Raw genomic sequence first — 27,207 nt, 5'->3', positions numbered from 1 at the left:
GGAGCGGCAGTGTCCCCTTCTCGGTGTCCCCTTCTCGGTGTCCCCTCTGAGAACTTGGTTGTTGTCTGGGGAGTTGCGGGAGGGGGGGAAGTTGACGGGTTTCGCGCTTTGCTGGTGGAGGATGTGGCCCACACCTTCGCAGCAGTCAAGACTTGCTGAACAACAGAGAAAACTGGCTTTTGAACAAAAATGTCACCAAGCACAGAATGGTACAGTCGCGCCCTCAAGTATGGGCGCTGAGGTGAGGGCGCCCCCCCCCCCCCCCGGGCGGGGGGNCCCACCGTGTCGGGCGTCTGTGCTCTCTGCGTTCGTAGCTGGGGTAGAGGTGAAGGCTGTTTTCCTTCCCCGTCTTCAGCCGGCAGTCCCAGCTCCGAGCAGGAAGATTGAACAGAGGAAGATGAACGGAGCAGCTTCTCAGTGTTGAGCACATTCCCGTTGCGTGTTTGTCTGGTGGCCACCGCCGCAGGGGTGTGAGCCTACTGGTGAATTTGGGGAGCGTTCTTCCTGTTCACAAACACAGAGTTGGGGCTCGAGGTACTGCAGCGTTTATGGAAAGTTGGCAGGTGCCAGGACTGCTTATTAATTGGGGTTCTCCGTCCCAGCAGGAACTTTTGATTCACACCTGAGCTGTTGGGTGTGGTGGAAACAGTGCCGCTCTGGGAGCCAGGACATGAGTTCTAGACCTCATTCTGCCCGGAACCCTGTGCCTAGAAGCCACAGCCACTCTGGACTTCCATGTCCTCAGAGGATGAGGATGTTGGGGAAGCTGATCCATAAGGCCCCTCCCAGTCTAGAATTCTATGATTGACTTACTCTCAAAAGTTTGGAAAATGAACTCATTTTTCAACCTTTCTGCACCTTGAATTATTATAGAATTAGCCAAATATTTCCTATGGGTGTATTCGTTTGAACTTTTTATGATGTGATTTTTTCCCCCCTCTCCTTGCCTTATTTTGGGAGGGAAAGCAAAGCTGAAAATGGAGTAGGCCTCAGCAGAAGAAAACTGGTTTGGGAGGCAGAAAGATGCCTACTCTGGGCTTACCCTCACAGCCAGGAATTTTTCATTCCAATGCATCAAGTTCAAGGTGTGCCAGCACTGTGAGCCCAGAGAATGCTTTCTTCAGCTCCAGCCTATGGGGACTGCAGTTGCTGTGCAGCAGTGGAAAAATGTAATTCAAGGATCGGGTTATGGAAAACTTTTTTTTTTTCCTCCAAAACATAACCCATAACCTCTGAGGACTTAGAAGCATAGTTTCCCTTCTTTACAGGTGGTGTTTGGGGACAGGGGGGAATTTTAAGGCAGTTGCCAAAGGTAGGATGGGGGCAAGTTATTTTTACCTACCCCTCTTTTGGAAAGGGAGAGACCCAGGTTCACATCTGAGGTAATAGTAAATGCTAAGAAGTCACACTGGACAATAAAAACCAAACGGGCAGCAGTCAGAGGAAGCCCGTAGAGGGTGGTAGGGATGGAAAGAATTTTCTGGTAGCCATTTTTATTCTTTGTGAAGTGTTTGGATATTGAGAATCATGAACTAAACATCTGCACACCATATGATGGGAAAGACACTGTCAGAATTGGAATATCAGACAGGGAAGTGGCACCCACGTTGATTTGGTGCAATGCCCTGAGGCCCCAGGGCTGAGGAGGAAAGAGGAAGCAGAGGAGACCCGCCCACTGGAGGAGCAGCTCAAAGTCTTCAGCATACCTTTGGCAGACGGGCACTTGAGGAGGGGATGTGTACCCCACATTTTTCCGGGCCGGTCTTGCCTCTTTCCAGCCCCCGGGTCATTAACTGTCAAGATTAGTTCAGACGTTGTTGTGGTTCTTCACCAAAAAGACTGCAAGTTTGCAGCCATGTCCTCAGGAGCGGCAGGACCCCAGGGTGGTGCCTAGGGGCTAGCGGGGGGTGGCAGGGATGCCCAGTGTGGAACGGGGGACCCAGCAGCCAGGTCCCCTCCCTCCAGCTACACATAGAGCAGCTCTGCTTTTGCCATTTATTTCCCCCTCTCCTTCCTTTCTTATTTTATATGCTGTTCTGAGTAAGATTTTGTTTGGGGGAAAGAGAGTCAAATGCTAAACAGAAAGTTTAGAAATCACGGTCATGGCCAGTGTTTTTGAATTTTGTTGTTGTCTTTATTTCGTGGAAATGGCTTAGAACTGTGCCTGGCCCACAGTAAGCATTCATCATCATCATCACCATCTTCATCCTCATCATCTTCATCATTTCCTTACACCATGAGGTTGTGGTTATTTTTTTCCCTATTTTATTGCTACCAAGTCACATACAACTGGTGCAAGATTTCCCACTTCCCACGTAGACTTTCCTACTAATTAAAAGACGCGTTCCTCAGTATCATGGAATACATTATTCCAAAGCCGTTCAAGGATAACTTTATGTACCAAGCAGATGTTTCTGATCCACCGAATGCGGCCTTTGCCGCATTCCCCTGGGCAATCCTAGGTACCACGCTGGGTGGACAGGTGAATTTACCTGGTGAGCACTTCTGTGTTTAAAGGGAGAGCGGGCAAATCCGAACAGCTAAGGATCAGGCAGCTGGTCCATGGCAAGAAGAGTGATGAGGATTGTGGGGCTCATACATTCCCTCCTCAGCACGGACTGCAAAGGGGTGCTACCAACTGTGATCTTATTCTAGAACCAGTGCCTTCAAAGACTCTGCTCTCCAGGACCTGAACCATGGCAGTGGTCAGTGGGTGCCAAGGAGGAGAGGAGTGAGTAGCCAAGGTTCTTTGTGTGCTAGTTGTAACCTTAAAGAGAACTATTTTCCATCTTTAAAAGATAGTTTGAGGGCTTAGGAACAAAAACAAACAAGCAAAACCCCAATGCTGCATTTAAACACACACACAACAGCATGTTTAAAACCAAATGGTCCATAGTTGGTATTTTTTGCTAGCCCGTTTGCCCCACTTTGATACTTTTACATTTCTGTGAGATGGATTCGGTGCCAAATAAAACGTAAGCTTGGTAGCAGGTGCTTTCGCTTAGTAGAAATCCTTGATTGGCACAGTTATGAACTTGAACACGACCTTTCACCTGACTTTCTAGCATGGGTGGGCGCTGTCTCCTGTGCCTGTAACACCACTGTTGTCCTTGCCATGGAAAACAGTGGGCATTTGAGTTCTCTTCGTGGTGTTGGCTACGGAGACACAGCCCATGGATAGTCTTAGGTAATCTTTACCACCACTCCGACTCTCTGAATGGTTACGGAATTTGCTCAAAGTTTCCAGCTAGTAAGTGGTGGCTAGGGTTCAAACCTGGCAGTGTGGCTCCACCCAAAACCCATTCTTTACCATCCACCTCTTCTGTCTCCTGAAACACGGCTCAGGATTATACCTGTGAGCACTCTAGTCTCCCAGTTCCCTCCCCACGTCTCAGCTCTTCTCAGTTAAAGTTGGGTTATCATTTTAATACCCTGTTGTTGCTCCGCGGAACTCACAGGTCTGGGGGACAGAAAAAGTGAGATTATGAAGAAGTCTTCATGATCGAGCTAAAGCGTCCTACATACGTGGTGGCATCTTTGTAGCTATGACAGCCCCCTGCGTCAGCTTGAGAGGAGTGAGTGAGTTACTGGGTCCTGTATTTGACCTTTTTCTTCTGTCCGCTTGAAATCTCTGGTAAATGTGCGGTCACTTAAAACGGTCTGCTCTCGGAATCGAGGTTGCTTACACGTTTATTGATTTGTAATTAACTTAATGGAAGAACAGATCGCAATAAATCAACAGAGGAAAGGTTTTGTTTATGCGCTCATTTTGCCAGTAATCTTTTGTTCTGCTCATACCCCATCTTACTACTTTCTCATTTCTTTGGAGCCAGAAGAGACAGGTGGCGTCACGTTTAAAATGAGAGGATGATAAAATCCTTATGTTCCTTTCTAGGAGACTAAGGACTGTTGTCTGGTAGTACTGTTGCTGGGATTCTCAAGTAATAAAAAGCTCAGAAGCCATTAGCATATAAAATGCCATGCTCCATGGATCTCTGAATTAAGAATTTCATAGTTAGCCTTTTGTTGTTGATTTAACCAGGTATCGATGACTTTGAGTCTATGTGGGATCGTTGGATGGTAGATATATAGTAATTTAAAATACCGTATTAGCTTGCTTGGTAGTTGGCTTTTATGAATATTAGGGTTAGTCTTCTAGCAGAGGAAAAAGTAATGTAATTGGAAGTTGGTTCCTCAAAAAGACTCCCTTCCCTCCAGTTCAGAAAGAAGTGGGATCTGATTCCACATCAAGGGTTAACTGTTGAAAAGAGAGAAGCACACTGCCCTCTCTTGTTCCTGATACAGCGGACATGAGCTCCCTGCTCTCTCCAGGCTTGGGATAGCCCCCGTGGGTACAGTGGGTACAGACGGCACCACGGCATGGAGGTGGGCGGGGGAGCTCATCAGGCAGTGGTCTTTGAACAACTTGTGTCTCTCCTCTAAGTCAGGGCTGAGAGTTCTCGGAGCCTTTAGTCCCCCAGATTTAGAAGTGAACTGAATTCCTTCTTGCCTGGTAAAGAGAGAATTGTTTTCTAGGTCTTAAGATGACACCTGGTACATCGTGGCCGTGTTTGTGGACCTGTGACAGGAAGACCTCACCTGTCCCGTGAGGTCTCTAGAGTGACCAGAAAAGTGAGTGCTCAGTGTCTCCCAAGTTGTGTGTCCCAGGGCATTAGGACAGGTCGGAATGCCTTGGAGGAGGCAGGACAGCTGACAGGAAAGGGAAGTGGTGGAGGTGGCAAGCGCGTGCTGGCGTGGGCTGCGCATAGTCAGGCGCCATCTAGATCTAGAGGGCTGGATGTACTGACGCCCGCACACAGATCAGCTCTGTGGCATTTTACTTGGCATTTTAAAAATGAACTTGGAGTTCAGTTTGTAGCTAAGGATGAAGTAGGGCACTTACCCTGGAAAGCGATTGTAGCCAGTGGTATTATTAATATAACGCTTCCGGGTCCCTCAGCTTTGCACTGAATGAGTACAAGACTTGGGCACATCCATTCCGTCTGCCGCAGTCTGAAGTAGAGAGAAGTCACCTGAACCGAGAGACAGTTTATGAGATCAGTGTTATCCATGGTGTTTCCCTCTGTTTTGGTTTCTGAATATTTGCTGAACCCACTTTTGTTAAACTCAGCTGACCGTTAGGATAAGGGACTTGTACAGCCAAGGCTGTTGTCCTCTGCTGTCTTGTTCTTCGTGTGTTAATATTCCAGTGTATTCTCCCATTTACGCCTCATTGATTGATTCAGTCAGAATGTGGAGCCTGGGGCACCTGGGTGGCCCAGTCGGTGAAGCACCTGCCTTCGGCTCAGGTCATGATCCCAGGGTTTGGGGATCGAGTCCCACGTCAGGCTCCTTGCTCAGCGGGGAGCCTGCTTCTCCCTCTGCCTCTGCCTGCTGCTCCCCCTGCTTGTGCTTTCTCTCTCTCTGTAAAATAAGTAAAATCTTTAAAAGAATAAAAAAATAAAATAAACAAAATGTGGAGCCTGTAACCTCTGAAGGTTCTCCTTCTCCCTCCCTCCCAGGCTCCTCTTCCACCGTCCCTTTTTAAAAAAAATTCTTGCTGTTCTTAGAAACGGGTCGCCTCCGTGGAAGCCCTGCTGTGAGAGATCTATAGAAGCGAGTGTGGACTTCTAAGGGTGGGAGTCCTTGCTGGCACTTGTCACGGTCTCACGTAACTGCTGTGTGTGTTCAGGGCATCTTTCCTGTGGTGCAAGTTGTGGGTAACGTTTTAAGTGTAGTTGAACTTCAGTTGTTTCACAACTATTTAAAATCCTGTGCCTTGTGCCCCAGTGTGACCACTCCTCCAACACAGCTCAGAAACCAGTTACCATAAAGAGGCCTTTGGTGGAAGAAGGGAACTGGCAGTTGATGGCCTGGCCTCCTTATGTCTGTTTGTGGGGGAGGAAGCTGAGGTCCCGAGTCGCTCAGCTCTCTAGGACCAGACTGTGGGTTCCCGATTCCCCGGTGCTGGCTCATTCCTCTACCTTGAAGCCATGCCACTAGGTGACCACTTCACATTCTCATTTCCTGCTTTGTATGTACATAAGTGTCATTAAGGGAAGAGAAAACACTGGTGGCTCACTGTTTCTGACATAGGTGTAGTGTTCCAAGTCAGGAGGGACCACCAAGATAGAGGCTCTTAGTTAGGATTCGGTATGGCGGAATACCAGAACAACCCCATATAAGTGAATCAAGTTTATTTCTCTCATGTTCCAGCTCAAAGGTGGTTCTCCAGGGCGGGAATGGGCTCCATGGTGTCAGGGGCCCAGCTGCTTCCACTTCACGTCCACCATGCATGGCTCGCATGACTCGCTACCTCGTGGTCCACGATGGCTGCTGGACATCAGTTAGCACACTCACATTCCAGCTAGGAGGGAGGAAGAAGGACAGGAAAGGCACCCCTCTCAACAGAACCCTCTGAACATTTCACATAATGCTGTGTAGTCAGAATTCACTTGTGCAGCTACACCCAGCCCCTAGGGAGGATGGGATGTAGCCTTTGTTCAAGCAGCCGGGACTCTCTTTCTCTGGAAGAAGAAAGAACAGATACTGAGGGAAGCTGGCGGCATCGGTCATGGAAACACACGGCCTGGATCCTGATTACGTGGATTCATTTTACTGATTCAACAAATATTTATTAACCGTGTACTATGTGCCGAGGTACCAAGAAAGCTGAGCGAAAACAGACACAATCCCAGTCCTTAAGACGTTTACCTACAGAGGAAGACAGACGCTGATCAAACACAAACACGGTTGTGTAAACTGTGCTAAGTGCCGTGAAAGGAAGGGACACTGTGTGCCGAGCGAGTAACGGGGACTTGAGCAAGCCTGGGGGGTGGTGGGAACGGGTCAGAGGCTTTGCCCCAGGAAGTGACATTGGAGCTGACGCTGGAGACTGAGGAGAGTGGAGGGTGTTACAGGCCGCAGAAAGAGCTCAGGCGAAGAAGGCAGGCGGGAGGCCGGCGTGGGCGCTCAGGGAGGAACTGACAGCCAGTCCTCTTGAGCAAGAGGCAGCGGGGAGAGAAGAGGGAAGAATTAGGGTCAGACCCGGTGAGGCTCTGTTGGGAGGGTGACCGCCGTCGGCCTGTCTGGCACGAGATTGTCCCAGGACATGGAACTTTTAGTGCTAAAATTGGAGAGCCCCAGGCAAGCCAGGATGTGTTGGTCACCCTTGCTGGAGGCCACAGTCATAGTTGGAGTCCTTTAATACAAATTTCAGCCAAGTCCCTTTTTAGATAGACGTAGCCGTCAGCCCCGGAAACACAGCTGGCTGTTAAGCATAGCCCCTCCTGTTGGCCGAAAGGGGAAGAGGCACAAAACCTGGGCAGCACTCCCTGTGGTTGGATTGCGTGACTGGAGAGACTTTGGCTGGCATGATTTCTCCTGAGAGGAATTTCAGAAATTAATTGGCCTGTGATAATGTATTATTTGAGATGACAAACCAGCCGAGGATAGAGGAAGCCCGTACTCCACGGTGGCATGTCTCAGCGCGGCCAGTACCTTGGAATCACCTGGGAACTTCACCAGTAAATCCAAAAAGGCACAGGTGGACCCAGGGCACGGGAGATCGACTCCATCCCAGGGCCCCTCAAGTCTGGGTGTGCGTGTGGGTGGCTGGGGATCTTGCAGAACACAGACGCTGTTTCCGTGGGGCCCGCGGATCTGTATTCCCAAGTGCCCGGGCGGTAGTGATGTTGCTGGTCCAGAGACCTCGAGTACAGCATCTGCAGTGTTTGACGAGTGGGTTTGGAAGCCACTGGTTTCTTTTCCTGGAGCGTCTGCAGTGTTTGACGAGTGGGTTTGGAAGCCACTGGTTTCTTTTCCTGGAGAGCAGAGCGAAAGGACCATGTAGAGGTGTACGGGTCGGTGAGAAGAGAGAGGGACTTGGGGAGCACAGGGAGGCTCCGCTTTGTGCCACCACCAGGGGTGGGCCCCTTTTGACTTCTCAGTTGGTTCCTGGGAGTTGTGGGTTATATGATGTGGCTGGTCCCTGGTTCCAGAAGAACCGGCTCTCCGTGGCTTCTAGCTACGTTGGGGCAATAGGAAGGTGATGCCCCATTACCTCTCTCACACCTTGTTTAGAGGCCTTTTCCAGCTCACTTCACTGGCTGCTAGGATTCGGGTCTTTCCTACAAGTAAGAAAACCAGGGGTGCCTGGGTGGCTCAGTTGGTTAAGCACCTGCCTTCGGCTCAGGTCATGATCCCAGGGCCCTGGGATCGAGTTCTGCCTTGGGCTCCTTACTCAGTAGGGAGCCTGCTTCTCCCACTCTATCTGCCTGCTGCTCGCCCTGCTTGTGTGCTCTCTCTGTCAGATAAATAAATTAAATCTTAAAAAACAGAAAAGCCAGAAAGATTTTTAAATAGGAGATGACACACCCATTGAATATAAAAAGGCAACAAAAAAACAAAACGAAAAAACCGAAACAAAGAAGTGGAAAATGGTTTGGGGAAGGGAAGCCAATTAGAAGGATTAGTAACCATTAGCGACAGAGCCCAAATGGGTCTGATTAATGGAAAAATCACCGCAGGGCAGAAATGCGGGGTGACTCGTCTGAGTGTACCTTTAGTTCTGTCTTGGTCATATTTCATAAATGACTTGTAGTGGGAGGTGGAAGACAGGCTTAATCTTTAAAGGTCTAAGAGTTGAGAGTGTGCCTCCAAAGCCCCGGCCGGTGAGGCAGTGAACCAGATCCAGGAGCACGCAGTTTAGCGGGGATACCTGTCAGCTCCTGGATCTCAAGCACAGAGCCTGCACACATGATGACCCCCCCTTGCTTCCCTTCCCAGGTTCTGAACAACCTGAAAGGTAGCCACGGGAGTCAGAGAATTTTGTTTTTATTTTTTTTTATTTTTAAAAAGACGTATTTATTTATTTGAGAGAGTACAAGCAGGAGGGGCAGAGGGAGAGGGAGAGGGAATCGCAAGCAGACACCACACCCAGCACAGAGCCCCACGTGGGGCTCCAGCTCACCATCCCGAGAACACCACCTGAGCTGAAATCAAGAGTCGAGGATCCAACTGCACCACCCAGGGGCCCCAGAGTCAGAGACTTTTTAAATGTCAGCCGATAAGACCCGCATGTCCTAGTTGTGCGACCAGATGGGCTTGCTGAGCAATGCCCGAGCTGAGCTCACCCCTAAAAGGTCAGGCCCAAGGGCACCAATCTGCCAGCAAGGAGGAGGGGCCAAGCTGAGCGGGTTCTTTCAAACTTGCCATCAGACCAGCCGCTTTCCCTCGGGAAGGAGTCAAGTGAGAGAGGGCTGGGGCCAAGGCCAGAGCCAGGTCTCCAGGAAAGCCCTTCCAGCTGGAAATCTGAGAAGGGTGCAATGAAAGCGCCGATCCCTGTCTCTCCCTTCAGACACTGGGGAGACATACTCCAGCAACAGGTCTAAAGGGCTTTAAGTTGATGGCAGGTGAATTGATGGCTTTTTCTTTTGCAGCTATACAATACTAATGAATACAGTCTCAGGCTGAAAGCATCCTTTGAGTGAATCGTCTAGAACAGGGTTTGGCAAAGCACTCTGGATCTGGAGCCACTCAGTTTTTAGATGGCCGGCCACCTAAGAATGGTTTTGACATTTTTTTTAATGGTTGGGGGCAAAAAAATCAAAAGAATACCATTTCCTAACATGTGGAACTTACATGAAATTCGGATCTCAGTGTCCGTAAATAAGTTTTCTCGGAACACAGCCCAGCTGTGTACTATCTAATGGCAGCTTTTTGTTAGGGCCAATTTGAGAACTTGGGACAGAGACCAGCTGGCTGGGAAGCGTACCATACTTACTCTCTGACCCTATACAGAAAGCTTGCTGACCCCTGACCAAGAATGAAGGAGCAGTCATGTGTTTGCATGGCTCCTGGATGGGTCACGCTCAGGACATGGTGTTCTGTCCTGGGGCCTCACTGCAAGTGTGGAGTGGGTTCAGAGAAGGGTGACCCCGACAATGAAGAGACCCCTGCCCCCAGCCTGTGTCATATGAGGACAGGTTGAGACAATGGGAATGTTCAACTGAGAGGAGAAGCAGGCGCGCGGTGGAAATGATGGCTGCCTTTTACGTCCGTGCCTGTTGATTGTTTCGAATTCTTGGAAGAGAATTGTTTCAGGAAGGCAGCTTTGAGGTTGATTCAAAGGGCACTGACCTTGAGTCCGCACGTGTTGGTTCAAGTTCAGACTTCTCCTCGCATTCTCTAGGCTTTAGGTTCTTCGCCCCAGAGATGAAGGGGGCAGGCGACCGCCCATCCTGTGCCCAGGTCCACAGTGAGTTAGGGCTCAGCTTTTCCGTCAGAGGTGTTTTCCGGCCGGCAGGGGGCACGCTCATGGAGACCCCTCAGGGACCCACGGCTGGGCTGGAGTGCATAGGGAGCTGGGGGGGGGGGTTCGCCCCGCGGAGGGGCTGGCGTGCATCGGAATTTAGAGAATAAGTGGAACTCCAGCCCTTTCACCCAAAGCATTCTGTGATTCCGTGAAAGACGTGAAAGCTGTCGTATAGAAGGGCAGTCCCACATGTTCCTCAGGACTCCAGGCGACACCCTTCCAGGCTGTGGCTGCACATCCAGCCACACGGGCCTCTTGCTCAAGAGCTTTCCCTGATCTTCAGGTAACATCAGCATCTCTACCAGGATCTAAAAGCCTGCTGCTCTGAGCCTGGCCGGCCTTCCCTTGCTACCCTTGCCTTGTGGACTCCGTCTGTCCCCTGGGTCTCCACTCTGCCACATGCTGGTGGAGGTCAGGTACTGATGTTACCTCTGCAGCTGTGGCCATGTTTCTTTGGATCGTGGCCTCGATGGGTTCCCAAACACAGGAGCAGGGGCCAGCCTTGTGTTTGTAATGGCAGCATCAGCTCTTGGCCCAGGGCTCGGCCCATAGGAAGAGCTTACTCTGTGTTCATAGACTAATGATAGACTTGGATCAATAAGGAGAGAAATGTTCCAGAAAAGGAAATGGTTTCCCACACATGGGAGTGAGTCCCCACCCCTAGAGGTGGAGGGGGGGTTGCAGTGAGGACTCAGCCAGGGAGTTTCCATTTGCCCAGTGGCTCGGCCTTACAAGCACCCATTCGTGGCTTGGGTGTAATTTCATTCTAACCCTCTGTTATCCCTGTTGGTCTTCTCCGTTGGGAAGACGTGTTGGGATCCTCAAAGCTAAGTGATTTGGCTGAGGTCCTGCAGCTACACTGTGGCAAAGTCAAGACAAAACCCTGGGCTTGTTCCTCTGAGTCACTGGTCTCTCCCAGGCCAGGGAGCCTGGCTGGCTGAATCAGGGGATCCTGGAGTGCTGAGATTTCCCAGAGAAGGCGTTCCAGCTAGCTAGGACATCGCAGCCTATGCCCCCCGCAGCTCTTGTGTTTTTAGAGTTGGGGGGTTTCAAAATCCCCTACCCATGATCAGAAAATTACACTTATCTCTTAAAGTGATGGGTTGCAGTTGATACCCCTAAACTTGTGCCCAGTAAATGAAACAAATCTCTGAGCTATGACATTATTAAACACACGCGTGCACGCACAATCCTGTCAGTGTCTGGCCAGGGGCAGTTTCGTGCTGTCCTTGCTGACACTCATTTGAGCAGGAGCCCTGGGTATGGCAGGCCCGGCCCTGCGGGGACGGTGCTAGCAGCCTGAGTGGGTCGCCTGACAGGGTTTCAGCTGCATGTCTTACTGGTCATGACTTTCGAGGTAAAAACCTTTCGCTTGGTGGCTCTCTTCCTCAGTGATCCTGGTCTTGCACTTTTGGCTTATAGCTGTTCACTGAGCAGACGGCTGTCCTTTCTTCGTGGAGCAGAAGTAACACCTGAAATACAAAAGCATACAAAGACTTTTGACCTCACATTTCAAAGATTTGTAAAGAGGACTTTCCTCCTCCCTGAGAATTTCCTCCAGAGCTGATATAAAAACAGGTAACCTGTGAATTTTCAAGGGCCACAACCATTTAAATCCAGTCCTTTTTGCTGCCGTGCTGACTTTTCTCTAGTCGTCTCCCCGGCGCGCCTCATGACTTAGAAACCTCGATGGCCTCTTGGGGTTTGTTCTGTTTGCCATTCGGCCTGCATACTGTTTATTTCATTTGTTTAGACTACTGTGCATTATTTTGCTTGATTCTCGAGCCTCTGAGTTCCTCAGAACTAAGCTCTGAGAGAGGCAACCCCCTGGGGGATGGAGGTCTGCCTGCCACGTGGCCGGCTCAGAGGGCCTTGTGTTATTCTTTTTTTTTTTTTTAAGATTTTATTCATTTATTTGAGAGCGAGAGTGAGCATGAACGGGGTGGGGTGGGGGGAAGAAGCAGAGGGAGAGGGAGAAGCAAGCTCCCCGCTGAGCAGGGAGCCGGCCATGGGGCTCGATCCCAGGACCCTGGGATCATGACCTGAGCCAAAGGCAGACGCTTCACTGACTGAGCCACACAGGCACCTGGGCTTTGTGTCATTCTGTGTCCCTGCAGAGAGACCCCCCACCACCACACACACACACACACACACACCAGGGTGTGGTGAGCCTGGGGGGTGCCGGGCACGGCACTGTGGGCCTGGACAAGCCGACCAGTAGCCTTCCCTGACAGGAGGGCATCCCAATATCCACGAGCTCCTTGAGGACAGAGCAGATGTCTTTCCACTTCACTTCCTGCCAGCCCGGCGCCCAGCCCAGGGTGGGGAGAAGAGTATAGCCAAGGAGGGCCTGGCGGGAGGAAGGCAGGCCTTCCCAGACCCTCCTGCGTCCGCTGTGCCATTTGGCTTCTGATCGTACCTCTCTGCAGCACTCCCTGCCCTTGCTGAGAATAACCCGAAAGCCACATTCACTTTTTCAAAGGGGGCAGTGTTCCAGGACTCAGCTCAGAAAAGTGTGAAAAGTTTACTAACACCTCTGACATGTCTATGTCCCTCGCTTGGTCAGAGCCGCCCCTAGCCCTTCTCTCCTCTGGCCACAGAGAGTGTGCAACTGTCCCGGGACCTTTCCCACGGGTCCCTCTGCTTCCTGATCCGTCATCAGTCTCTCTCGAGCACTCTCTCTCCCAGCTCCTGCTGATGAACCGTAGCACGGGATGGATGCAGGTGGAAGAGCTGTTGTAGTCGTTACATTGAATTTAGTATCTTTTACCTTCAATTTTAGCAAGATGAATTTAATGCATTTATTTCTTCACTCCCTCTGCTCTCAGACATCTCAGTCAAATTGCCTTTTACATCTTTTGGCTCAGGCCTAATGTCCCCCCTCCATGGCCCCCTGGGGAGCCCCTGATCTGTTTCAGGAGAAAGTCGTCAGCCAGACGCATCTGGCAGTGTAGACGTGTGAAGGGGCCACAGGCCGCCGTACCGGGAGTAAGGTTGGGAGAGAAGTAGGGGCAGGAAGGGATGAGCTGTCTGGGCCCGGAACAGCCCTGGAAGGTTTGGGGGCGAAGGAGGCACTGAGGAGTTTCCATGAGAAGGAGCCCAGGGCTCCCCGGGAGGCCTGCCATGTGCATAATCACTCTGTTTCCGGCTCTGCAGTGTCTTTTGGTTTTGTTTTCAGGGTTTTTTTTTTTTTTCTTTTTGGTTTCCTGTTTGAATGTTTGAATTATTTCAGCTTTGGTACATTGTAGAGAATGGAAAAAATTCTAAGTAGAATTTTACCACAAAAAAGTGGCTCTTTTTTTTTTTTCAGTTCTAGTCGTGGTTGCATCTGCCATATATAGTTTGAGTGCTGCCGATGAGATTTGACTTTCAGATCGCCGCTTTGTTGCCTCCGGGGGGCCCAGTGCCCTTCCTCCAGCACCTGAGCCACTTAAGTGCAAGTTCTCCCAACTGTGTGGGTTGGGGTCTCTCGCATGTCTTCGTGCTTTGAGACCTAGTTAATCCACTTTCCAATAGGACAGAAGTGCACGGTGGCCTCATTTCAGCCACCACCCAAGTGGCCCATTCCAAAAGTACTAACACGAGGTTTTGTTTTTTCTCTCTTGACCAACATGGACAAAGACCAGATCCATTATTCTGGCAGGGCTTCTGTTCTCTGCCCCTCCTTGTGGCCCTCACTTCCTGGAGATGCTTTGTTGCCAAAACCTGCCCCCGACTCCCCACTCCCGTGTTTCTTGTCCTTGTCCTTGTATTGTGCTGAATGACTGAATCCCTGGCGGCAGGGCCGGCTCTCTTTTCCCGCTGCTTGTTGGGGTCAGCATCACCCCAGCCCGGGTCCTCTTGGACAGAGGAGGGGAGGCTAGGTGGATCAGTGCTGAATTCTCCCTGGTGAGCTGGCAGATGGGGGACCCCAGTGAAGGCCCTGACGTGGGAAATTTTATCCCCTCTCTGCTTTATTTGGGGAAATGAGATTTGACCCATGAGATAACGCAAGTGGTGGTGATGCTAGTATCCTGCAAAGCCCCTCATTCGTGGTGTTCTCGTCTCTGGCTGTTGTTTCTGGGTTGCAGTCCAGTTAGTGACACATGCCGGGGGCAGGGAGGGGGAGATGGATTTTAAGTCTCTTTTTAAAGAGTATTGATTCCACTTGCTGTCACAGAGCTGAAGATCGATTCAGGCGTAATTCACAGGCTGGAGAGCCAAGGGATCAGGCCTGCCGCCCCGGCTCCACACGGCCCTGGCTTTGAATCCCAGCTTTTCCGCTTACATAGTCAATCTTTCTCTCCTGCACAGCTTCCCCGTCTGCAAAATAAGGGTGGCTGGACTAACAGCAGTAAAAATAATAATGAACATGGACCTGGGGACTCAGGGTTTGCCAGAGGGACTGGAAGGACCGTAAGGGCCAGCATGCGGTCAGCAGTCCCTGGGTGCCAGGCCCTGTTGCATATTGTTGCCCTCCCCAGGCTGAGCAACAGAAGCTTAGGGAGGTGAAGTCACCAGGACATGAGCAGGCCTGGGCTGGGGCCAGGGCGGAGAGCATCTGCGCGAGCGTGAGGGACTTCCTGTGAAGCACGTCCACGGCTCTGGCCTACAGCAAAACTGCACCTGTAGCTATTTTAATGATCACCGAAGCCATACATTATCCTGCTGAAACCCTGCACTTCTTCTCCCTGGATGAAGAAGCCCCGCTCCTCATAATATTATTGTATCTGGAATGAACACCTCAGGACTGTCTATGAGCTGCAGCCACTCCCACGGGACTTCTGGGGTCCCGCCCCCAGGTTGCTCCCTGGCGCTCACACCAGTCCCCATGATTATGCTCCCTGGCCCTTCTTGCTTTAAGTCACTGGACCAAAAACTGTGCCAGTTAGGCAGAGGGAGGCCGGCAGTTTAAGCTTGTATTCTAGGTTTGCATGAGAAAGGCGAACTGAGCTCTCACGTGTTTTGTTTTTTCCGATAAGGTGATCATATCTCCCTTTCTTGGGTTGGAAGTGGGGTTTATTTCAGGATAAAGACAGCAGGCCAGGGAAGTGTGTTGTATGTGTGTGTGGGGGAGTCAGGGGAGCCATAATCTGTAGGTTTTCCCGTGGAGGTCCTGGTCAGCTGCCGGCGAGGCCTCACACTCAGGAGAAGGCCCTGCTTTAGGGGGTCTCAAATCTAGGGCCCCAAGGGGCCTGGCAGGAACTCAAAGGATGCCAGGGGTTGGCTAGAGTCTGACAAATGCGAGCAGGGTGCCCCATGGAGGAGGCAGCAGCCAGACCCCACCTCAGTGACTTCAAGCCCTCCAAGTCCACACAGAAATGAGCACCAGCCAGCGGGAAATAGCCGATGCTTTACAAGGCTCTTCCTAGAAGAAGAAATGTGCATGTGTTCGTACAGAGATGCAGACTAGAGAGAGATCCCAGCCAGGACCCAGGGCCGGGGTTCAGGGAAACGCAGGCACTGGGACATGTGATGGGGGTGTTAATGGACCGTTTGTTTTAGAAGGCACTTTGGCATATCTGTCAAAACTGAAAATGTACACACTCCTTGATCCAGAGTTTCCTCTTCTTGAAATTATCCTGAAAGCTACCATGAGTCCACAAGGACTGTTGGAGGATAACGTCTGTCCCGGCAATGTTTTCAAGAGTGAGAAATGGAAAACAATCCAAATGGTTTATCAGTGAGGCAGTGACTGTGTACATATATGATGGTCTATCTTTATACCAAAATATTATGCATTCTTTAAAAAGAATGTGGACCTATGTGCAGTGATATGAAAAGATGTCTGCTTTGTATGAAGAGAAAAAACAAGTGGTAAAATCATGTGTAATATTCCATTTTTCTCGAAAATGTTTATAAATACATTAAAAGAAATTCTGTATCACCTAGACAAAATTCTAGTTCTTGCTGAGTTTAAGGATTTACTAAGGGTATTTGCGTATGTCAAAATTTTTACAGTTGGGAAATCACTCTGAATTAATAAAAATCTAAATTATAAATGTAAAGGCAGTATTGCTTTACTTTTTAAAACAATTCCCAGAAAGTTTTACTCAATATCTAGGCAGGAGTTAATATATAATGGACAGCTAATGAACTGTTTTAAACAGATGAGTACTTGTTTTTGAAAATGCCCTTTTAAGTCATTGTAAGTATGTCTATTCTTATTTACTAGTAACTTGATTTCTTTTTTCTTTTTTGGTAAATTTATTTCTTTATTTGCTGGTAAATTCTTTCCTTATGAGAGTTTAAGTGTGTATCAAATATCCATATAATCAAAAATGCTAAAATTGGGGCGCCTGGCTGGCTTAGGCAGTGGAGCACGTGGCTCTTGAACCCCATGCTGGGTGTGGAGCCAACTTTAGGGAAGAAAATGCTACAATTATAGTTCCGCAATTGCTGAGGCTTTTTACTACAGTTAATCGCTGGAATTTTACTAAACCTTGTGCCAGGGAGGGAGCAATTTCACAATGAGCCCCGGGAGGTTTGGCCACGATTCGGAGTTCTCTTCCTCATTTGTACTTCAGCATTTTACGTGCTCAAGCATCAGACAGTTGGGAATGTGCTGCATGTAGTAAAATACTGTAAGTACACAGTCGGAGCTCTCTGGCCCGTTCCTTGTCCCTGGTCCCGTCAGGAATGGGCGCGTGTGCCATACGAGGCACACCTGTCGCCACCTCGCTGCTCTTCTAAGGGGTCCACTTCCTGGAAGGGACGTCCAGCCTGCCTTTTGGGTCACTCGTGTGTGCGAAGGTGATGCCAACTGTTATGGCCCATAAAGGTTTAAGAATGTCCAAGTGGGCAGAAGCGCCTGGCGGTGGCATCGAGCAGAATTCGTGGAACCATTCTTGGATTCAGCAGATGGCGCAACACTGTGCACGGTGCACTGCGCTGGCTCTGAAATAATTTCATTTCTTCTTGCTCCAGGGAGGTCTGTTTTTCCCACTATTACGGCCAAGACAATTCAGGGAGAGAAGTTAGGTTTCCCGCGGTCACCCAGCCAGGGTATAAGAGAGGCCGGTTTTGAACAGGTGCAAGGGATTCTGAAACTGATACTCTTTGTGGTTATTCCTTGTCAATTCTGTGAACAAAGATATGCTTACACAGAATGTTGGTTATAGGAGAACCGGGGGTTTCTTTAACTTTCAGATTGAATTTTTGAATGCTTTAAAAACTGTTTATGTAATCAAGGACTCCTGGGTGGCTCAGTCAGTTAAGCGTCTGTCTTCGACCCCACTCATGATTACAGGGTCCTGGGATCGAGTCCCCACATCGGGCTCCTTGCTCAGCGGGGAGCCTGATTCTCCCTCTGCTTGTGCTCTCTCTTTCTCTTTCTGACAAATAAATGAATTCAATCTTTAAAAAAATAAATAATAAAAACTTTATGTCATCAGTGATAGAGACTTTACAGGTAAAATTAGCCAATATATTTCCCCCCTTAAACAAAGCAGACTTGTGTAATTGTGCTGTGCCTTTTTTTTTTTTTATTCTTAATTTCTTGTAGGAAGTGACCAAGTTCAGTCCTGGATGCTAGTCACCAGCCAAGCATTAGGTACCGTGTGGAGAATAGCCAAGGGGTCAGTGATGCTGGCAGCTTCGTGTCTGGTGGCCTCCGTCTGCTACTTCAGGAGGATGCACTGCGATTTAGGGCGCTGGCTGAAATGGTAGGTGGTTGGATCAGCTTCCAGCTTCACACGTAGACCTTGCTGTTCAAAGAAGATTTTTGATATTATTGTTCCCTTTATCTTTTAGGTGGATTGGATATCTGCAGAGAAAATTCAAAAGTAAATATTTTCCTATGTTTTCTTATTTCCAAGGTGCAGAGAGGTTTCAAGAAGGGCGAGGAAAGGGCGAATTAACTACTTTTTCTATTTGATTTGGTCCAGGGAACCTCAGCGTGGAGGCAGAGGTCGATCTGCTCAGTTACTGTGCGAGAGAGTGGAAAGGAGAGACGCCACGTGCCAAACTGATGAGGAAGGTGCGTCTGTTGATACAGGTCATGACGATGCAGAATGCATGTGTAAAAATCAGGAAACAAACATTCCACTCTGCCCTATGAATCCCAGAGATCAGCTAACACCAGACGGGCCACAAGGAACAATTGTGGCTCTCATGATAGAGCCAGAAAGCTGCCACACAGTGGCTTCGGGCTGTCACCTAGAGCGAGGCCTTTGAGGACCTGGGCGAGGACGTAAATTAGGCTATAGTTTCAGGAAATCTGAGGATGGTGCTCTTTTCAGCTCCTTCTGCCGGGCCTGTGGCCCATCTCCACTTGCAGGGGAGACTTCTGTCCTTGCAGGGATTAGGCACCTGGATGTAAAATATTTTGAGGATTTTTAGAATTGCCCATTTTATCAGTCTTGGTAGATACTCCCAGCGGTGCTAACCAGCCTTGTCAGCAGCAAGAAAGTTTCATTTCAAGTACTTTTTAGCATGGTCTTAAATGTATATAGTATTTTTTTTTCCACTGTGGTCAGGCTGTAGCCATCCTCTCCCCTAAATGGCATTCCCCAGTCCTGGGCTTCTAGGAATTTATTAACTGAAAGAGCAGGACATGGACTCAATACACACAGGAGTCACTGAAATGACATGTGGTTGCATTCATAATTTAGAATTGTTTTCGTTTCTATTGTCCTCTTTATTTGGGAGTCACGCCTCACTGACAGTACAGTGAATTCATTTTGTTTATTCTCTTATCCAGAGGAGCTGAAAACCAACTTCTTCTTTTTGTGCGGACAGGCTTACGAGGAGCTCTTTTGGCGGCATCACATTAAATGCGTCCGACAAGTAAAGAGAGATAACTATGATGCTCTGAGGTCAGTGCTCTTTCAGATATTCAGCCAGGGCCTCTCCTTTCCATCCTGGATGAAAGAGAAAGACATCGTTAAGGTATGTCTGCACACTGGAAACGTGGGGGAATGGCAGGCCGACAAGCATTGCAGTGCACATGGCCGGTTCCGTGGGCCACTCTGTGCGTTCTGAGATTGAAGGAGCCTTCAAAGGCCCCACATACCCCATCCATCTCAGAGAGGCCGTCATACTTGGTCTTGTTTGTTTTTAATGTCACTATCTTTTCTCAAGAAGGACATTTATCCTTCATAAGCAAGGTGGTCTACTCAAATTCACTTTTTCACTCTACGCTTAGTCGAGTTTTGACCAATACATAGAGTGCTCCAGAGATTCCCCCCATTCCTTTATAGTCAACCCTTCTCTCACCCCTGCCCAGGGCCACCATTGATAGGTCTTATGTCCCTATCGTTTTGCCTTTCCCAGAAAGTCCTCTAAATGGAACTATCCAGCATGTAACCTTTTGAATCTGACTTCTTTCACTTAGCAAAATGCATTGCCATTCATCTGTGTTCTGTGAATTTGTAGTTCATTCCTTTTTATTTTTGAGTGGTATTCCTTGACATGAGTATGATGCTGTTTGTTTATCTCTTCATCACTTGAAGGACATCTGGATTATTTTCAGTTTTTGATAACTATGAATAAAGCTGTTATAAATATTTCCATACAGGATTTTGTCCCTTTTGGCGAATGCCTGGAAATGAGATTGTTGGGTCATGTAGGGGTAGGTCTAAGTTCATAAGAACCTGCCATCCGTTTTCCGGTGTGGCTCTGCCATTTTGCATTTCCACCAGTAATGTGTAAGAATTCCAGTTGTTCCACAGATTGATTCCACCTCAGATTGATCTGAAGTTATTTTTAGCCATTCTGATAGATGTGCGCTGGTATCACTGTGCTTTTAGTTGGCATTACCCTAGTGTGGAAGGATGAGTGTCTTTCCATGTGCTTATTTGCCATCCATATTATCTTCTTAGAGAAGTGTCTGTTCAAGTCTTCTGCCCATTTTTATTTTTTTAATTTTTTATTTTAAAATTGTCTTTATTTTTATTTTATTATTGACTGAATTTTGAGAGTTCTTTATATATTCTGAGTACAAGTGCTTATCAGATATGTAATTTGCAAATATTTTCTCCCAGTCTATGCCTTTTTTTTTTCATTTTAAGAGTGTAAGGTAGTACATTCTTTTTTTCTTCCTTTTTTTTTTTTTAAGGCAGACCATTCTTTTTTTTTTTTTTTTTTAATCAGTTCATACCTTTAATTGCTCTAAGAACCTTTTAAACACTGTAGCATATTAAACATATTCAGGGTTATCCGTTGTTCAAGGTTAATTCCTTAGTCAAACTTATTTTATTTTATTTTTTTTAATTTAATTTTATTATATTATGTTAATCACCATACAGTACATCCCCAGATTCCGATGTAAAGTTATGCTTCATTAGTTGCGTATAACACCCAGTGCACCATGCAATACGTGCCCTCCTTACTACCCATCACCAGTCTATCCCATTCCCCCACCCCCTCCCCTCTGAAGTCTTCAGTTTGTTTCTCATAGTCCATAGTCTCTCATGTTTCATTCCCCCTTCTGATTACCCCCCTTTTCTTTATCCCTTTCTTCCCCTACCGATCCTCCTAGTTCTTATGTTCCATAGATGAGAGAAATCATATGATAATTGTCTTTCTCTGCTTGACTTATTTCACTTAGCATTATCTCCTCCAGTGCCGTCCATGTTGCAGCAAATGTTGAGAATTCGTTCTTTCTGATAGCTGAGTAATATTCCATTGTATATATGGACCACAGCTTCTTAATCCAGTCATCTGTTGAAGGGCATCTCGGCTCCTTCCATGATTTGGCTATTGTGGACAATGCAGCTATGAACATTGGGGTGCATATGGCCCTTCTCTTTACTACGTCTGTATCTTTGGGGTAAACACCCAGTAGTGCAATGGCTGGGTCATAGGGTAGTTCAATTTTTAACTTTTTAAGGGACCTCCACACTGTTTTCCAGAGTGGCTGTACCAACTTGCATTCCCACCAACAATGTAGGAGGGATCCCCTTTCTCCACATCCTCTCCAACAATTGTTGTTTCTTGCCTTGTCTATCTTTGCCATTCTAACTGGCGTAAGGGTGGTATCTCAGTGTGGTTTTGATTTGAATTTCCCTGATGGCTAATGATTTTGAACATTTTTTCATGTGTCTGTTAGTAAGGCAGACCATTCTTGATGAACAACCTGAATTTTTATTTTGAATGTAGGATGTTTAATCTAGGATGTACATTTAAGGATGGAGGGGCAAGGAAATACAAATTATATGCATATACATAGCTATACATGGTCTATTTCATTGCCATTTTTTAAATGACACTTGTTTTTATTAGTTTCATTTTATCTAGCAAGTACTTGTCAAGTGTGCGTGGTGTGCTAGGCCTGCTGCTACTTGCTGAGGACAGAGAATACAACCAAGCCTCTGGGCTCCCCAAGCTCAGCAGGGTGGGAAAATGGATTAGATCCCCTCACTAGATCAGAGTCTTATGTATTCTGTAATCTTATTTAATCCTGATAAGTGTCCTGTAAAATAGACAGTATTGTCCTGATCTATGATGGAGGATGAGGCTAGGAGGGTAAATAATGTGCACTGGCTGAGCAGTCTCACAGCTGGTAAGTGACAGAGCGAGGGCTGGACCCCGGAATGCCTCATTCTAAAGTCCACGTGCTCCCTGATGTACTACAGGATTCTAGCATTGTTTGGGTAAAAATAGTTTCTACAGGGATGTGTCTAGGCTGTTTGGGAAGTGTTTTATGCAAAAGGATTGTTTCCATAGACCTAATCTTCATGTAGGTTTTCATCAGTTGTAAAATAATAAATTAAGAATCTGATCCAGGGGCGCCTGGGTAGCGCAGGCGTTAAGCGTCTGCCTTCAGCTCAGGGAGTGATCCCGGCGTTTCGGGATCGAGTCCCACATCGGGCTCCTCCACTAGGAGCCTGCTTCTTCCTCTCCCACTCCCCCTGCTTGTGTTCCCTCTCTCGCTGGCTGTCTCTATCTCTGTCAAATAAATAAATAAAATCTTAAAAAAAAAAAAAAGAATCAGATCCAAATCCACAAATGTAAAAGAAGGAACCAAATGCTTTTATTTAATTGTTGTTATCATGTTTTTAAGTGGAGATTGCTAAGTGAGATAAGAGCAGGCTCTGTAACATATTCTAAATTGTGTGTCATAAATGTTGAGGTACTAATCATGGTTGGCATCTACTTCCTTTCAAGCTTCCTGAAAAACTGCTCTTTTCACAAGGTTGTAATTGGATCCAGCAATACAGTTTTGGTCCTGAGAAGTATACAGGCTCCAATGTGTTTGGAAAATTACGTAAATGTGTGGAATTATTGAAAACACAGGTGAGTGCTTGGGAGAAGAAGAAACTAGGAATGAAAGTGCACACTAGGAATGACAGTGACTCTTCTCTGTCAGGCATGTCACCCGATGCCACATAAGGAGGACACGTGGCCAGGAGCATTTCTCTAGGAACTGATGATTGGCTTTCCTGTTCTTCTCTCCCCTTCCAAGTAATGAACGCATAGCACTGTCATACGTGACAGGCCTGTTATGGGTTAAGGAGGCCTTTGTGGGCTGCCTGGGAAACTTTCACAATCACGTACCTGTTTCCTCTTGAAAGATGGGGTGCAAGGTCCAGACAGGGCACTCAGAAATGCACTTCTGGGATGTACCCTATTAATACCTTGGGGACAGCACAGGTGCTATAATTTCAACTAAGAGTTTTTCCTGCCTTTTAATAGACACACATTTTGGGTTGTTGAAATGAATCCTCCCTGGTAAATACCATAACATTTCTGTGCTGTAGTTTCCTGAGCTGTAAAACTGGTATGTAAATAGTGTGTCCCCCGTACAGTTATTGTGAGGATTCAGTGAGTTAAGTTAATTAAATGCTTTAATATGTGCTTGGCACCTGGTGAGTGGTAAAGAATACTAGTTCGTACTGTTTGTCTCTGGAATATCTTCTGTGTGACCCAACTATCTTAAGCTGTCTTAGGAAACTCACTTGGTTGGTATTTTACCTAGTTGGTGGTGCTTTTTTGAAAAATGTTTCATTTAAACTAGTTTGTTGTTATAAAAGTAATATGTACTTTTACATAAAAGTAATATGTTATTATAAAAGTAATATGTTAAAAAAAATCAGGGTCAAAAGCTATAAAATGAAAAGTTAAAGTTCCCCTCTGTTAATCTTTGGTTTATTTTCATAAGTACTTTAAAAATTATGACATGTTGTAGGAATTCACCTTTCCCCTGTAAATTTCCCTTTTACCTCTATATTTTCAGTGGACTGAATTTAGTGGAATTAAAGATTATCACAAGAGAGGAAGTATGTGCAACATCCTTTTTTCTGATGTTCTTCTGGAATATAAACTCTATGAAGCTTTAAAGTTTATCATGCTATATCAAGTCACTGAAGCTTATGAACAAATGAAGACTAACAAGGTCATCCCCAGTCTTTTTCAACTCCTCTTCTCCCGGGAAACATCATCTGACCCTTTAAGCTTCATGATGAACCACCTGAATTCTGTGGGCGACACGTGTGGTCTGGAGCAGGTAATGGGGGCAGAAGAAGCCTGTGTGTTTGGTTCAGGACGACTCGGGCAGTCCTTGAACACACAGGCGTTTGGAGTTTACTTTCAGCGGTGGTAAAACCCACTGCACAGAGGTGGTGGGTTGATATTATTGACCCTTAAAAAGAAGGAAAAGAAGAGTCATCAACCTCACTGCTCTCTGCTGTTGGCTGCGTGTCTTCTAGCCCCGCGGCCAGAGAGCCCCAGTGCGGGAAGCCTTTCTGACCTGTGATTCTGCTTCTCAGATGGTGGCAGGTTCTCCCACAACAGAGTTGAACCAGGAGGAAGTCCTGTTGGAAAATGAGATGAAGTTTAGGAAAGCATTTGGTTACTTACTAAAGATAAATAGACATTATTGAAAAATCTTCGGGGCGCCTGGCAGGCTCGGTTGGAAGAGCACACAACTCTCGATCTCAGGGTCATGAGAGATGGGGTGTAGAGATTACTAAAAACGATAAATGAACTTTAACTAAAAAATTATTGAAAAATTTTAAATCCAGGGGCGCCTGAGTAGCTCAGTCAGTTAAGCGGCTGACTCTTGATATCCGCTCAGGTCATGATGTCACGGTTGTGAAATCGAGCCCCGCAGCGAGCTCCACACTTAGCCTGGAGTCTGCTTGTCCCTCTCACCCTGCTCTTCTCTCCCTGCTCACGTATGCTCTGTCTCTCAAATAAATAAATGAATAAAATCTTAAAAAAAAAGAAAAATTTTAAATCCAGAGAATGCTTTTTGATCCCCATAGTAAAGAGGTTTTTTTTAAAAAAAGATTTTATTTATTTATTTGACAGAGACAGACAGCCAGCGAGAGAGGGAAAACAAGCTGAGGGAGTAGGAGAGGAAGAAGCAGGCTCCCAGTGGAGGAGCCTGATGTGGGGCTCGATCCCAGAACTCCGGGATCGCGCCCTGAGCCAAAGGCAGACCCTTAATGACTGAGCCACCCAGGCGCCCCAATAGTAAAGAGGTTTTGTTGTGCTTTGCTCTCTTAGGCAGTGCACAAAATTACCTGGCATTTTTATAAAAATTGATATAAAACTAGTTGGAAAACAGCGTGATTTTTTATTCTGAGCATTCCTTTATTTTTTATTAGTCTTTTTTTTTTTCTTCCCCAAACAGCTTTTCCCTGTAATTTTTTCCTGCTGGTCTACAAAGATGTTCCTCTGCCTTCCCTTCCCTTCCACGTTGTGGGCATTTGTTCACGACTGTGGCCCTCAGTGGCTCACGTGTGGGTCTGTAAATATGCACGTTACTCCATTAGCTGCAGGAGAACACGCTCCCTCCTCGAGTGGGGGACAGGGAGTTGGAAATGTGTGTTTGTGACCTCTTTTTTCATCTTTTCTCCAGATCGATATGTTTATTCTTGGACACTCCCTTGAAATAAAGATTAAAGTGTTCAGACTGTTCAAGTTTAACTCCAGAGACTTCGAGGTCAGCTACCCAGACTTGCCACCCAGGGAGTGGCCAGAGATCTCTCTGCTGACGGAGAATGACCGCCACTACCACGTTCCCGTCTTTTAAGTCTGGGGTGGACAGGGCACCAGCTCTCACCAATGACAGTGGTCACACTTTCAAGGAAAGTCCAGCTGGAAAACCAAAACTAGCGTTGCAGCCACTGAAAGGTTGGGGACCTTCTTCTCTAGAACTGCAGGGGCACCAGACACAGGGGTGCACGGATGGTGTTCCTTTGTTTTCCAGCAATTTCCTCCAAACCAACCTCACTAATATATTTGTGGGTTGGTGGTTTGACCTTGTTCGTATGGGCTGTGGCCATTTCACAGGCGGCAGGGCTTTCAGGGCACACGGACGGTAAATTTGGACAGTAAATTTGGACAGTACAACAGGACAAAATCGAGAGGAAAAGGGAAAAAGGACTAATTAGGAAAGAATTTGTCTCTAACCTTGATGTTCTTGTTGGGAACCTTGTCTCTGACTGATTTGGGATCTTCATAAGCATGGCCTTACTTTAGAAGCATTACCTTCCCCGGAATCTTTATGGTATATTGATTTTCTAGAACCACTTGATTAACTGTAAAATCGTGTGTGTGTGTGTGTGTGTGTGTGTACACACATATACACATGTGTATACATTGTATAGTTTTATATATACATACGTGAACACATACACACAAATAATCACTACTTTGTAATGTTGTACAATTTGTTTTATATCGCTTTACATTTTTTTGTTACTATTGCATCTGGCCGGTCCAATCTGTTTTCTATGGATAAAAAAGATTAATTCTGTAGATTAAGGCAACTGAATGACAGTTATTGAACTATTCCAAAACATTAAACTGTGGTGTATTTATTTAACATGTATATTTAATGTAGCTAGACTCATGCTGCCCCCACCCCGCACCGTGTCTATGTCCTAATCTCCAGAACCTGTGAATATGTTGGATTAAATGGCAAAGAATAAGAAGGTTGCAGGTGAATTTAAGGTACTAATCTGACCTGGAAATAGGGAGGTTACTCGGGTTCTCCAGGTGGGCCCAATGTAATCCCAAGGGTCCTTAAAAGGGGATGAGGGAATTGGAAGAAGTCAGGGCCAGAGGAAAATGTGAAATACAGAACAGAGAGAGACGCAACATTTCTGGCTTTGAAGATGGAGGAAGGAGCCATGACCCAAGGAATGGAGGTGGCCTCTGAAAGCCAGAAAAGGCAAGAGAACAGAGTCTTCCCTAGAGCCTCCAGATTTTAGCCCAGTGCGACCCGTGTCAGATCTCCAGCCTGCAGAACTGTAAGATAATGCATTTATGTGGTTTAAGGCGCTAGGTTTCTGGTAGTGTGTTAGAGCAACAATTGACAACTAATATATTCAAGCTAACTAATTTTTGGTCATCTTTATTTTGGAAATACTTTTCTCGTTTATTTTGTTAATCTTTATTTTGAAGGTACTTTGCTGGTCTGTTTTGAATTTCAATAAATACAAAATAACTTTTAAAATCTTGACCAATGAGACACTACTTCAAAGGTACAAATCCATTCCAAGAGGGACTTAACATTTTTGATGCTAACGTTTTCTCCCATTTTCATACTGCTTCCACTGTAAGTAAAATATGGGATATTAAATGCTGTGGTATATGAAAATAGCATCCAGATTCTTTTGTACTGAGGATAATCAGCATGTCCGATGGTACGTTGTGCTGTGCCTGCTATCATTTCATTTTCTGGTTAAAGAGTTAGAAAGCAATCAGCTCAGACCAAGACGCTTTGTGTTACCTTTATGGCCACACGAAACAGGAGTTCCTAATTGATCTTTATAGCGCATTCCTGCTTGGAAGCATCTATGATTTTGCATAACTCCTGTTATTTCATTGACCCTGTTGAAAGTTATCCCCATGATCCATTACTGGGACCAAGAAAAAATGAACCCCACCTTCTGTGTTCACAAGCAGACATGATGACTGCAGCAGGCCGCTGTGATATTCATGGAATGTCTGTTCTAGAC

At 46.9% G+C, this 27,207-nt stretch overlaps 1 protein-coding gene across 3 annotated transcripts; it reads left to right on the top strand.

The window, feature by feature from the left end:
* Positions 1-296: 296 nt before the first annotated feature.
* Positions 297-26,846, top strand: OTULINL (OTU deubiquitinase with linear linkage specificity like). Of its 3 annotated transcripts, none has more exons than XM_034657083.1 (8): positions 297-4,632; positions 17,799-17,958; positions 18,047-18,078; positions 18,181-18,272; positions 18,996-19,183; positions 22,403-22,531; positions 23,472-23,741; positions 25,101-26,846. In XM_034657083.1, exons 2-8 carry the CDS (start codon positions 17,956-17,958, stop codon positions 25,272-25,274), a joined length of 888 nt encoding a protein of 295 aa, XP_034512974.1. In that variant the 5' UTR covers positions 297-4,632; positions 17,799-17,955; the 3' UTR covers positions 25,275-26,846. The 3 variants fall into 3 exon arrangements, with proteins under 3 accessions (XP_034512974.1, XP_034512972.1, XP_034512973.1); XM_034657081.1 differs by having other exon boundaries at positions 301-4,632; positions 19,034-19,183; XM_034657082.1 differs by lacking the exon at positions 297-4,632 and adding an exon at positions 8,940-11,893 and having other exon boundaries at positions 19,034-19,183.
* Positions 26,847-27,207: the final 361 nt, after the last annotated feature.

The sequence above is a fragment of the Ailuropoda melanoleuca genome, chromosome 3, assembly GCF_002007445.2.
Source record: "Ailuropoda melanoleuca isolate Jingjing chromosome 3, ASM200744v2, whole genome shotgun sequence".
Classification (NCBI taxonomy): Eukaryota; Metazoa; Chordata; class Mammalia; order Carnivora; family Ursidae; genus Ailuropoda; species Ailuropoda melanoleuca.
The sequence above is the reverse complement of the archived record's forward strand: the minus strand, read 5'-3'. Positions and strand labels throughout refer to the sequence as shown.